Source organism: Ammodytes marinus (assembly GCF_949987685.1).
Source record: "Ammodytes marinus genome assembly, chromosome: 11".
Lineage (NCBI taxonomy): Eukaryota > Metazoa > Chordata > Actinopteri > Uranoscopiformes > Ammodytidae > Ammodytes > Ammodytes marinus.
Window position 1 is genome coordinate 19,938,235 of NC_137215.1, and position 13,812 is coordinate 19,952,046.

The 13,812-nt window shown below is 43.8% G+C and overlaps 1 protein-coding gene across 5 annotated transcripts in view; it reads right to left on the reverse strand.

The window, feature by feature from the left end:
- Positions 1–669: 669 nt before the first annotated feature.
- Positions 670–13,812, reverse strand: part of macrod2 (mono-ADP ribosylhydrolase 2) — a 425,756-nt gene continuing 412,613 nt past the window's right edge. For 2 of the 5 annotated variants that reach the window (XM_080036749.1, XM_080036747.1), the window contains exons 16-18: positions 4,661–4,690; positions 4,107–4,178; positions 670–2,020 (exon numbers count right to left, since the gene is read on the reverse strand). In XM_080036749.1, the coding sequence (XP_079892875.1) occupies positions 1,998–2,020; positions 4,107–4,178; positions 4,661–4,690 (125 nt within the window). In that variant the 3' untranslated portion in view covers positions 670–1,997. The remainder of the gene's footprint in view (positions 2,021–4,106; positions 4,179–4,660; positions 4,691–13,812) is intronic. The other 3 variants (XM_080036751.1, XM_080036750.1, XM_080036748.1) reach the window with 2 other exon arrangements.

Consider the following 13,812-nt stretch of genomic DNA (forward strand, 5'->3'; position numbering starts at 1 on the left):
GACTTATTATTATTTTTGGGCATTTTTATGCTTCATTAGACAGGTTGGAGAGACAGAGATGAAATGGGGAATAGAGGGGGATAACATGCAGAGAACAACCTGGGGCCGGATTCGAACCAGTGGTCTGCTGCCTCTGAGCACTGAGCCGCGGGGGGGGGGGGGGGGGGGGGGAGGGACGACGACGACGACGACTTGTGTTTAAAAACAACAGTATTTTTTGGGACACACCAACTCATGAAAAAAAAAAACTTTAGGGAATTCTGAAGTAAACCAAAAAGTTGCAATACGATAGAGGTTCTGCTCTGGAGAGCTGCTGAGTCTCTGATAACGAACTCCTTGTGAGGTCTGAGGTCATTAGTGAGTAGTTTCTCAGAGGGAGGGAGGGAGGCAGTGGGGGGTGAGAGGGTCAGTCAGATATCTCTTCTCATTTGATACACAGGAGCGCGCCTAAGGGGGCCAGAGAGGCAGCATGCTGGAGATCACAGGACACACTAATTGTTTCTGTCCCACAGTCTCGACTGATCGCTCCGTTACAGTTTTTTTGACGCGTGTGACCCCCGGAGGAAATGAACTGTAGTGTCTGCAAGTAGAATAAAATAAAAAGATTAGCCACAAAAAAAAAACCCTAATACCCATGAGAAGGTAAATGAAAAAAGCTGAGACACGGCATTCCACCTTTAAAGTTTAATAGTTGTTTCTGTTATAGTTTAGCAAAGCAAACATCAAAGTATGAAGGCATCATTTCATAGAACTGTTATTCATCTTGTTCTTTAGTATGGCACCACTGAAAATAATCCATGATGAACCAACATTTAAAAAAAACCCAAAACCTTTTTTTTTTTTTTTTTAAATCAACTGAGGAAAAAAAAACAAGAAACCATTAACAACAGGTATTAGCCATTACGTAATGTTACTTAAAATTACAAATCATCTGCAAGCAATACACAACCAAATAATTCATACTTGGGACCACCTCCATGGGGTCTATGATTGTGATTTTGTCATTTGATATGAAATAAGGCAGATTTCCTTTAATACAATAGACAATCTGGTAAGGAGACAAGCGAAAGCGAAGAGGACTTTTTCCTGTTTATGTTTGGTGAACTTGAAAGCAATTATTTTTTTTCCTGGCATGCACTGGAAACGGCAAAGAAAAAAGAGAGGGGGAAAACGTCAAATTGATTGGTTAATAAAAGACACTCACATCCTCTTTAGTGTGCGTTGGTAGTATGAGCTAAGCTGCAGTTACAGCAGTAGTGATGTTAATACATGACAGGCCGGGGAGTGACACACCTAACAGCCTTTACAGACTGTGGTCTGATTCAAGGTATTGGCTGATTTGACTAAAAGATGGCACTCAGGCTGCAGTGGTGTGTGAGGAGGACACATGGCAGGTGTCAATGTGTTTTTGCACTCTAACGAGACCTACAAATGCAGGCTGGCTGTTGTCAGGTAGTCCACAGCTGAGTTTAATCGGGAGACTGTTGTGGCGGTATTGGGGGGTTGTCAAAAGAACAAAAGGATGATGTTAAGCATCACCCAGCCTGGAGCGTCAACATGTTGGAGCGGTGGCTGTTGCCCTCTTGACAGCTTCACTGTGCTCTCACAGTGGATTTAGATCAAATAAAGAGAGACTTGAACCTGGTTCATCTCATCGCACCCAGTTGGTGAAATGACGTATGGCTATAACACACAGTGAGGTATGGCTCATCTTTTTCTGGTTTGATATGTTCAAGTCCTATAGTAAAGGTCTGCACATACATACATACATACATTCAAACATACATACAGTATAGTACATACATACATACTTCAGGGATGATTAGTTTCTTTACAAAGAGGGGGGAAAAGGCTAAATAAAGTAGGGACTGTGAGCATCTTGTGAGTAACTGGTTGCCCTGAGCCCGTACTGACGTGGGCCAGGCTGACACCAGTGGGGTAGGCTTCGCACAGTTTGCTGGCTGTCAGATGAGGTTGATTGTCCTTCCCTCAGCCGGTCATTCTTTCTTCTCAACAGAGTCTGGATGGAAAACAGATGCATAGTCAAGTCAACATTTTGCATGACAAGTTCATATATCTAGTACACAGTACTGTGTTATAGCTGTTTTTTCAGCAGAGGAGTGGACTGTGAAACTATGAATCGAGGCTGCTAATTAACCTCTGCTAGGCTGAAAAAACAATTGCACACCACAAAAGGGTTGTATGTAACTGAGACAATTATTCAATTAAACCATTAGGGTGATCAACCGATACAATTGACCAATTAGGATATAGGATTAAAAGTATTCCCAAATCTTCTATTTGTCTTAAATTATGGTAAACTGTACACCTTAAGGTTTGGGGGCTGTTGGTTTAACCTAAGGAGTGATTTGTTGCCAAAAAGCCAGAGTTTTAGTATATTTTTATGGCCTTTTATTTATTTTATAGACCAAATAAATAATTTATCTATTGAGTAATTATCACTTCATCAGTCAATAATGACACTTATTGTTATTTGCAAACTTAAACAAAACACTTAATGACCTCGCTATTCTCAAAGTCTTACCAATAGTAAAGGCAAGATGTATATTTTATACTAATGTTGGCTTTTGAGAAAGACCTTGGGGTTTTTTTTATTCCCCACTGGCAGCATGAATGTATGCATGATACAGTATTTCATAGTACTCTGGCTTTAAGACACATGTCATATCCTTTGCCTGAATGTGGCATTAGGTAAAGTGCAGAAGTGGAAATGTGCTAAAGGAATCCTTTTTCAATCAGACAATGAATATCAAATGTCCTGAATATGGGGTTCACTCAGAAATAATGAGGAGACATTCTCTGTGAAGCAGCAACATCTCTATCCAATTTCATGGAATTGTAAATCAGTCCAGATCTGGTCCAAAGCAAGATACCTTCCTCTGGCAATCACAATGGGGCATTCTACTTGTGATTTGCCCACTTGCCCAGTGTCATGTGTTTTGATACAGTGCTCTTGCTAATTTTAACAACATACTGTGTGCCACCCAGCCCCCTCATACACCATACAACCCTGATCCACACGCTTGTTCGACAGCAAACCTTTTCTTCTCTGGCGCTTTTGTCTGGCATTGTTAAAGCTCTCTCCTTTTATACACTAGCCCGTTTGTCTCTGCCAAGTTATTTCATATGCGGCTAGCCTGTCCTATTTATTCAACCCTGACAATCTGTTCACAACAGTTGCTTAATGAATTTTCTTTTTCTACCTGGAAAGTGTCAGTGCCCAAACACTGAATACCATTCCTTGGCTGAACGACTCTTTGGAGCCACACACACACACACACACACACACACACACACACACACACACACACACACACACACACACACACACACACACACACACACACACACACACACACACACACACACACACACACACACACACACACACACACACACACACACACACACACACACACACACACACACACACAGAGACAGAACAAATGCAGACATATAAATTCACAGCACTCTCTCCACAGATGTCTACATCCAAATGGCATGCTGTCTTATTACCCTAAATCTCAACCGAGACCCCGAAAATAACAACAGTGTGGTATCCTTATCCAAAATGATTTATTGGCATGATTATTGCCCCAACAGTCTGTGTTGGCTTCATGTTAAAATAATATGCATCGCACAACTTGATTTATTAAACGTCTGATAGTGGAGTTTGCGGGTAATTCATCACACTCAATCTCCAAAGACGTTGCTGACACCTTTATACCAAAATATCAGGGTCATAGCCGCGGCCCCGCGATGGGTAGAGTGGATTTACAAATGCATTTGGCCCTGGAGGAGCGCACACACACACACACACACTCACACTCTGCCCCTACAGAGAGAGAAGGAGATGGAGACAGGGAGACAGAATGGGGAGGGGGCAGGGGGGATAGAGACATGAGGGGTGAAGCTGAGTAACACTCGGCTGCATCGGCTCTGAGCATTCTCCGGGATGAAGTGCATTTTAATTCAGCAGCTGTGGGCCGCCGCTAATAAGAATCGGGCTTATAAATAGAGATGGGTGCGAGATAAGAGCATGCCACTGAGCAAAGTGTGAGTGCCCACTCCCTGTGTGCCCTTACCTTTGGAATGAATGCTGTCAGTTAGAATTGAATCGGATGCTTCAGAGCTCTCGACTTGATCTTTCATCTCTTCTAGACGAGAGTAAGACAGAAGGATAGAGAATAGAGAGGGAAAGAGCAGGGGGGAAAGCAAGAGCAGAGGCTATGATAATCAAGCAATTGGTTGCCCCTCATCCGGTGCAGAAAAGCATGCTCTAAACCCATCTCTCTGCCCCGCTTAGCTGGGGAATCAAGCTGAGTGGGAGTTGTAGTTACAACGGTTTAGCTAACGAGATCTTTCTGATATCAGTGAGTGAACTGCATGCAAACATCTAGAGTAGATAATGGTGTGTTTTAAAACCCCAAACAATAGTCGACATGACAGCACTGACAATTATGCATCCGACAGGGAATGTTAATATGTTAAGTGATGTTTTATGAATGTAGGCAGGTGGGTTGACGGAAATATCTATCCGTGAGTAGTAGAGGAGGCAGGAGAGCACGGAAATGGAAGGAAGATAAGTGGGCAGGAGTGACAGGGTTTCAGTCATGCGTCACAGATGATCTTTACTCACCTCCATTGCTGGTGCCAGTGTCTGAGACATCTGTAATGTAGAGCACACATAGATATAGAGGATTGTTACTCTCACCTTGAATGTCAAGTCATGCATGGCAGATGCTGTTGATAAAAGGCTTAAGTAGAACTGTAAGTAATCACCTAGGGCGAGACTATTCTTTCAACACTCTGCACTTTCTATCAAGTTACCAGTCCCAAAAAACTTACAGCGACAGCAACTTCATACTCATAGCGCCTCACATTTACATTTGTCGTGATGTTTAACAATCTCTCATGTCTGGAAATACGGTGCCTTCCTAAAGAGTCGTACTTCAAAAAAGGAGCAAAACAAATGCGCTAGGGGAGAGAGACGCATGCAAAATTAATTACAGGCTGCCATCCCTGTAAGGCAGCCTGAGAACCACCCCCCCTCCCACCAACATCTCTCTCTCTCTCTCTCTCTCTCTTTCTCTCTCTCTCTCTCTCTCTCTCTATCCTCCCGCTACCTCTGTAGTCACACAACTCCTTCACAGTCACTCCCTGAGCAAGCCTCGGCGCTTCCCCCATTCGGAGCAAACAATCATCCAAACAAAGCACGCCATAAAAATAGCCGCGTTCCCCAGGCCTTACGCCGATGATGTAAACAAATACAACTGCTTAGAAGTGATAGAAGAACGCATGGAATCCAACGCGGTTTCACTGTTCGATATGTTTACAGTTACAAGTGACTGTGGTCAAGGTCATATAATCCCTATTGAAAATCCCGTGTGCCTTGGTTGTACTTGCAGGTTTTGTATACAAGTGCCGAATTTCAGAGGTTCATAAAGGCACGCAGACAGCTTAGGCATTGCATACTAGGCTACCTTTCCTTCGCCGGCAATATGGTTGTGTGGGCTGCCAGCCATTGAGAAAACATGCATTACACTGCTTCTTCTTGGACATAAACATCTGATTTAATCTGTTGCGACACTTTGGAATGAAATTTTCTGCTCTCCGAGACACCACTGGGACACACTGCCTGTTGGAAAGCAGGAAGGATGAAGCAACAAACAATCTCATCCTCATTTTGTATTCTTTTACTTTTTTGAGCTGAGGCAATTTGAACTATCCAGGGAGTGGAATAACATCGTTGTCTTTTGAGCAAAACTATTTAAAGCATTATCCTGGATGTTTACAACTTGGAACTCGTGTTAGTCGGTTTTGGCGGCTCAGAATACTGTCAGTAATGATAACATTGTACTTGCACTGCTGATGTTGCGGCGATGTCATTATGTTCCCAAAGCTCAGACAGAAATGGCCAACACCATGAGTATACAAACGCTGCTATTTAAGTCGAAATGTTCCTTATTAATATGTTCTGCTTTATTATAAACGGATCAAAGAAGCAGATTTACCAGCAGATTCAAATCCACGCTCTCGCCGAATAAATTGACATGAAACATGTACTGTACATACCACATGTGTGTTCAAGAGCCAGGCCGCATGCCGTCAATAGTAATGCAATAAATTATGCATAAACATAAAATTATATGCTATGCATGCATTAACACTTGTCCACATGTTCTTCTTAACGGATATTATTAAAGCTGATGGCGGGACGTGAGGAATGTGCCCATGTTTGGTCGGTGTGTGACAGCAGGAGCTCACTAAAGCACTGGCCTTGTTCCAGATCTCTCTCTCTCTCTCTCTCTCTCTCTCTCTCTCTCTCTCTCTCTCTCTCTCAGGTTATAACAACACAGTCTACTGGGTTCTAGGGTAGCATCATCTCCCTCTAATATCCAGCACTGATGAGGACAAAGGAAAAAAGCTCAGAATTTCAATTGATTGCGGCCCCAGCCTCCCCTCTCCCTGCCTGCCTGCCTGCCTGAAGCTTGGTCCGTCTCGCTCAATAATTTGCCTCCTGTGTGCTGACAGTAGAGGGGCTATCACTTAGGGCAGGATGTGAGCGTGCTGCGTGGTAAACACATAAACAAGATGGAGGGAGAGAGAAAAACAGGCCTCTGTCAAGGTTCTGGTGAAGGAGAGGCGCAGTCCACAGAGGGCTGATAAGGAAAAGAGAGAGGGGGGGGGGGGAACACTAGACTGAATTGACTCCCTCAGCAGGAAGCTATAGACGGCTTACACCAGTGGTTCTTAAAAGCCGGGACCCTAGACCCTTAGGGCTCCATGATAGCGTTTCCCTCTCTCTATATTGGTATTTTAATTACCAGTACGCATAGAAACAGAATGTGTGTGTATATATATATATGGGGTTATTATGGGGGTCTAGAGGGAAAGGGCGTAAAATACATACTGGGAATGTCAAATGTAACTCTCCTGGCTTACACTAAAACGTGCATGACGTTTCCTTTGTGAAGACAAGGCAAGCTCTGCAAGGGTGACTAGCTAGCAACGTTGAGTTTCAAGAAAGCGCTATGTAAATACATTATGCTGTAATTATTGTTAGAAATGATGGGTTTATAAAGGGTATTTCATCTGTACATTTTTCACATAATGGAGCTGCAATCTGATTCATTTTTGTCAAGGAAGCATGACGTCTCAGGGAAGGTCTCATGACAGATTCCTTTACAAGTGAACAGACAACACTTAAAACATTTGCCAAACCTCAACTTTTCTTGTCACTTCAGCCTTTCAGAATTTTTCAGTGAACACATCCCAAAGAGAAAAACCCCTTAGTAGCTCAAGAGGTGAGGTGAGATGAGAATATGTGAGTCTGTGTGTGTGTGTGTGTGTGTGTGTGTGTGTGTGTGTGTGTGTGTGTGTGTGTGTGAGCATGTGCGGTGCTCACATCTGCACACATAAGAGATGGGGAGAGGAAGGAAGAGAGTTGGGCATAAGTCACCCTCGTATGCAGACAAGCAGAAAATTGCAAGCCCCCCCCACCCCTCTACCTTCCATTCATTTATTAGACAAGAGGTAGTTTTGTTGGTCAGCATTAGTGTCCCGAACCACAATACTATCAACCATGATGGGAAAATGGGTGTATACTGGACGGCAACGGCATGTTTGGATTTTTTAAGCATGGTATAAATCCTGTATATGATATTGGAAATAGCAGTTTTTTGCTTTTGACTTATGCTTTTGTTTGTTTTCCTTATTTGTCACAGTCAGCAGTATAACAGCTCTTCCTCCACACACTTATTCTAATGTTGCTGTCACTCTAGCTAGGGGGGCAGCTCACAGGGGAGGCAGTCTCTTGTGGGTGAGCCAACATGGCAGCATGGGGAACCGTCTCTGCTTAATGTTCCAGACAGGAGCCTTTGGGGGCAGAGCGGAGGAGGGTTTTCCGTTCATCCCTTAAAACCACGGGACATCTCACCGTCTTTTATTCAACTCCAACGAAAAGAATAGAAAATAAATGGAGGTGTGGAGGTGTAGATGTGTCTGCTGTCCCCCTATAGTGTCAGCTCCCCCAGGAGAATTTCCTTGTGTTTCATTTGAACCCCCAAACCGTGGCGTGGCTTGGCTGGACTCACTGTGTCTGTACAGGTCACGCGTGTGGCTTTGATCTCATCCAGCTAACACACACACTAGGTTTCCCAGCTGCTCCCATGCACTCCAACAATGGACAAGACCCATCACAATCTCAGTCTGGGAGCTAGTACAACGTCCCCCCCACCACCACTGCACAACATTTGCTCGGTATCGCTGCTATTGCATGCTCCAAATTAAACAACCCACAATTGAACTGACTGAAGTGCTTTCGCTGATTGCATAAAGTATTTCTATTTAGCTCGAGTTAATCAAATATCCTGCTTATAAGGTTCCCGCGGCTTTTATGAAACGGGCAGAGAGGAGGGCTGCTGCTGCTGCTGGCTTGCTGAATATATCATTTCATCTGGACAGAATAAGAGAAAATGTCAAGGACCAGACTAGTATCTATTGAAAGGCTCCGTTCCTTTCAGAAGATGAAAACACAATTCATTTTAGTATGTAAACTGGGTGGTCTATGAGGGACTTGGGTCTGGTATACATATGTATATTATAGAATGCAATCCCAGTGAACCTTGCATAAGGCTTAAAGCTTTGGGCCTGATATGCCAACACAACAAAGATAATTAAAGACATCTCCCTGCTCAAGCGGAGCACGAGTGGGTGGAACTCAACAAGTGCCCAACCAAAAGAACTAATGAGCTGGTAAATGGGTGAAAGCAGGCGATTTTCATATGTTAATGTAAAGTTTGCTTGCGGGACAGGCTTGTGGTAATAGCTTAGCTGCCACTCTTCAAACAGTGAAAAGGGATATTGTGAGGATTGGGGTTGGGGGGGGGGGAGCGACGTTTGTTAGCTGGGGTTTTCTTTGCTATTAGATGGAACACTGTCTGACAATCTGAGCCAATTAAAGAGCACCGGGCTGTGACCTGCAGGCTATAGTGAGACCAAAACAAGCCTGCTCAATAGACACAGTGACCGCCCCTTCTCTGCATGCCAGCCTCCTGAAAAAGCCAAGAGTCTTCATTAATATTCCACCTTTCTTCTCCTTTAAGAAGAAGGACCGAGGGGTTGTGGACACTTAGCGGCATTGTGCTCCCCTTTCGGTGTTTGGGTAACCTTGCAGCGGTATAGCTTTTGGTGGGGTGGGCTCCAAAGTTGGGTCAGGGTCCTCTAAACACACTAAAAGGGGCCCGGGCTCATTACGCAGCCTATGGCCATGCTTGACAAGATGAGAAAACACAGAGTCTCTTTGAATGAGTGAAAAGAGAACAGGACGCCATCTGCTTTCGGGGGGTTAAGCTACGACTCGGGAGAAAGTGAAGACGATTAGTCGGCAGGCAGATATGGCAGGAGAAAGGGAGGGGGCCCCAGTTGACAACATAAGTCGTAAAAAGACTGAAGGGGGATATGACCACTGGCAAACCTTTGATAAGACACAGCAAAGGGTTGAAAGAAACTGGAAAGCCAAAAATAAAAGATTTTTGTCTCCACCTCAAGATCTTAAGCTCTCTTTTTTACTCTTTTCAAATTCCCCACTTTGTCCATGGTATAGAGCGAGGCAGTCACAGTGGTCTGTCAGAAGACACAGGAGAAAGGAGATAAAGGAAGAACACAGAGATGGTGAAGATGAAAGGACTAAGTGAATAGCTGATTAAGTGGAGAAGTGAGAAGTGGGAGACAACACAAAAATAGACATGGAAGGAAGGGGAAGAAATGCAAAAGAGGCCTCCCCCTGTGTGACCTACATACCTGCTAAACCTGCTGTCAGTGGTGGCCTGCTCCTCTCTCATCACTCGCTGAATTACTTTACATAATCTTTCCCTTTTCCCCCCTCGCTCTCTCCCATACGCCACTAGCAGGAAGGCTACCCACCTCTGTGTCCAATACCTATTGTGGTTTACTATATCAGGACACGGGCAGACAGTCTTGCAGGGGGGACCCAAGGTGATGTGGCTAACCCCACCGTGACACATTAAAATGGGACACGCTACAGCTAAAAAGAAATGTAGTAGAAGTGGGATGTTTATGGAGGAAAAAGTGTGGGTGTAGTGTGTAGTGTAGTCTAGTGTCGGGGCCAGCTGACTGATTTGCGGTTATGAAGTGATTCCTCCTCTGGGCAGCTCAAGGTGTCTTCACAGCAGATCATGGATCGGACTGGTCAATTTAATCAAAGCCGTCTAGACTGCTGTGAAAACCATGAGCCCTGGCAGAGCCGCTGTCTGTCACTCAATGATTTGACCGTAAAGTGTTTACTGTGACACTCCCTAATCAAAGCATAACCATAGCATAGGGCTGCAACTTATGATCATTTTCCGTATTGATCAGAAACCTGTTATTTTTTCAATCGATCGTTTTCGTCTGTGAATGCAAGAAATGAGTCAATTCTATTCTACTTTATTATGTTACAAGGAAAAGCAGCAACGTCTAACATTTGAGACTGTTGGAGTATCAACTAGTTGGCAGAAGAAAACTGCACCAATGAATTGATTATCAAAATAGTTGCAACTTCCCTTTTTAAGCGATTCCAACAATACATTTCTTTTGAGAGACTGTTGCAGCTCTCATATCATGCTGTATATTTTTTTTTGCACCATCACCCTTTGTGCATTCTGAGTGAACTCGGAGGAGGTGAGAGAAAGTGCTCGATAATGAGAAGAAAAAAAAAACACTTGCGAATATGAGGATGTGTTGGAGAATACAAGCACACATGACATCTGCAATCCATAAAAAAAAGGCTTAAGACTTTGGAATTCTGACTGTCATGTTTCGAGCCTCAAAAGACCATTGTTGTCGGTATCTCTCTGGGGTTTACTCCCGTTTTCTGAAGTGAAGCAGCCCCTACCATCAAATCATCCTCGCTCACTGCCTCCGGGAGACAGACAACCCAGACAGAGATCACTCATCACTCAAAGTCTTTCCATGTATGTGTGTGTTTTTAAAAAGGATGCGTGGTGTGTGACAGGTTACTAAAATGTCTTTCCAACCACACATAACATTCCCTGCGTCCCTGCCGCCTCTGACAAATTCTCGCTCTGCTCGGAGCTGATTCATTTGCCATTTTTTTTGGGGGTGAAGCAAACAAAGGGGTGGGGACAGGATGAGGGAGCTGATCAAAAGAGGAGCTTCAAAGGAAGACAGAAAAACGGCAGTCCTTTCCAGCCTGTTAGATGAGGCCCCCTTTCTCTTTGAAGCTGGCTTCTGGGCCAGAGGTGACCAAAATAATAGATATTGTGCACGTTGCTGGTCCACACTCCCATGTCCTCTATTTCTCCTCACTAAGAAGACATTACAAAATGACGGAGGCTGATTCTGAAGAAAGATGGCAAAGAAATGACTTCCCCTCGGCCTCCGGGGGCTCAAAAACATTTCATTATTTTGGAAATTGAATTTTTTTCTTATTGGAATCTCCAGGAAACAGGCTCTATTTGATAACAGGGTGGGGTCACAAGTTAACCAAACGGCTCAAGATGAGGGGGTCAAAAAGAGGGGGTCAGGAGCAAAGCCAAATGGAATTTGGGCGATAAAAGCTGCATTAATGCGGATAAAGATAAGACTGTGGGAAGTCTCCTCACACGGCACTCAACACACACAAAGTCTCAACAGGACTGTGAGCGGGGCATAGCTGCCGTTGCTGGACTTCCACAGTCAGTGTGAGAAGCTATAAAACACAAGCATGGCCTAATGTCTCCAGACAGTGGCAGCTTGCTCCCAGAGGAGCCACTCAGTGTTGCAGCATACAATGTTATGCCAAAAGTTAATTGTGTGCTGACAACTCTTAGCCACAGGAAAGACCAGAATTAGATTTACATCACCAGTATCCCATTGCTCACAAAAGGCCGAGACAAAAGGGCACAAAACAGCCAATTAAGCATAGCTTCAAATCCTTTTTTTTTTTGGTATTGGAGACGGACCGAACATAAATGGAAAAGCACACTTCAGCAACAACAAATTCTGAGTGGAATATACCAATGAATTAAAGGATAAATGATTCAAACCGCTAAAAAGAGGAAGGGAAAAATAAAAAGCACTTTTGATGTGCTCTATGCTTCAATATAAAAGATCGACCACACAGGGTCACTTGTGCTTTGATACTTTTGTGTGGACCCTCATATTGCCAATGACAAGTCTGATGGATTTCAGAGGAGCCATTTGTGTTGCTTTTGTTGTTCTATCACAATCAAACAGTACCACTGGGGAAGTAAAATACCTAGAAATCAATAAAATCCCCCGAATAACACTGGCAAACAAGAGAATAAAAACCAACTCCCATGACAGTTCTTAGAATGGGATTGGTTGCGGCTCCATTTTGAGGCTTTTTTTTGTGATGCGAGGGAGAGAGGAGAGGTGGGTACATGATGTGCACGTGGGCACCATATGGCACTTGTGAATACAGCTGGGCTTCCTGCTCAGAGCCTTAGATACAATAAGCTGTGAGCGGTCACGGCTGAGTCAAAGTACTAAATAAAGCACAACCATCTATACTATAAAGTATCCTGGCCAACACAGGAAAAAAAACACAATTTGGAGATAGAAAGTCAGGAAATTGAGACAAAAAAAGTAACCAAGAGAAAACTTTTGGATAATGAGGATGACTCAAGGAGTTTGAGATGTGGTGGTGTTTTATTTAACAACACAACAGGTCTACGGAGAGGAAAAAAAAGAAAAGGCAAAATCAAACGAGAGATGAGAAGTGAGAATGTCAGCTCCAACAGCCTGTGGGCTGATGTAATGGTATCTTCTCTGTCTCTGCTGGGATGAGACTGTGACTGTTGTGATGGCCTGCTGCATCCTGTCTGTCTGCCCCATCCTCTTTCTCTTCTTCTCCCCCTGCAGGGTCCCTCCTGCCTGGCTTTAGTCTACCGTTACAGGAGTAAACCCCCAACCCTCCCGTCAGGTAAAGACCACCCCTCCTTCCATAGTCAGTGAGCTGCTTTCATCCCACTGTCAGCCTTCTAGCAAAGGCCAGCTTTATCAAAGGAAAAATATGATATATTGAAGAGAGGAATTACAGGGGGAGCGCTGCCTCTTCTTTAAACACATTAAAAAAAAGCTGTGTCTAACATATTCACATACTAAACTTTGGGAGGAATTACTGTCCCCAAGCAGTCCTGCACACCACAAAAAGAGTACTTATGCAGGTTCGTGTTGGTGCATTGTATTACATTACATTACATGCAAATGCTTTATTGGACTGCTCAAAGTTTGATGAGGAAAAAGGATGATGCTGCTGTTTATTCAGTGGCATTGAAACGTGTGTGCGGCCATTACCTTTTATCTTCACAGCTATAGACAATAGCTATTGACTCTTCTATAGGAAAAATCACACTGCATGAAGGAAAAACAATTTCTCTTCACAACCCAGATTTATTTATTCCTTGCTTTAGGCAAAGGCAGCCTTATTTTAATTTATGGCTGTTCCATGAGCCTACTGAAGCGGGTGTTCTCACCCACTCTCACCAGAAACAAGGCTCGCCGAAAAGACATTTCAAAGACAGTAACAATATAGCCCACCATTTCCATTTTGAATGCATGTCATGAATATACATGAGTAAAAAGACTGCTTGGATTCTGATTGAATTTAGGGGACCTTTATAATAGCCCAAATATCAGACAGAGTCTCATCTGCAGAGACATATCTACTGTAATACGTATGGTTCATATATAGTTGAGAGCTCGGCCTGAATCAAATGACATAATCTCTCCACGGCCTACCTCCTAACATTTCTCTACTCCTAA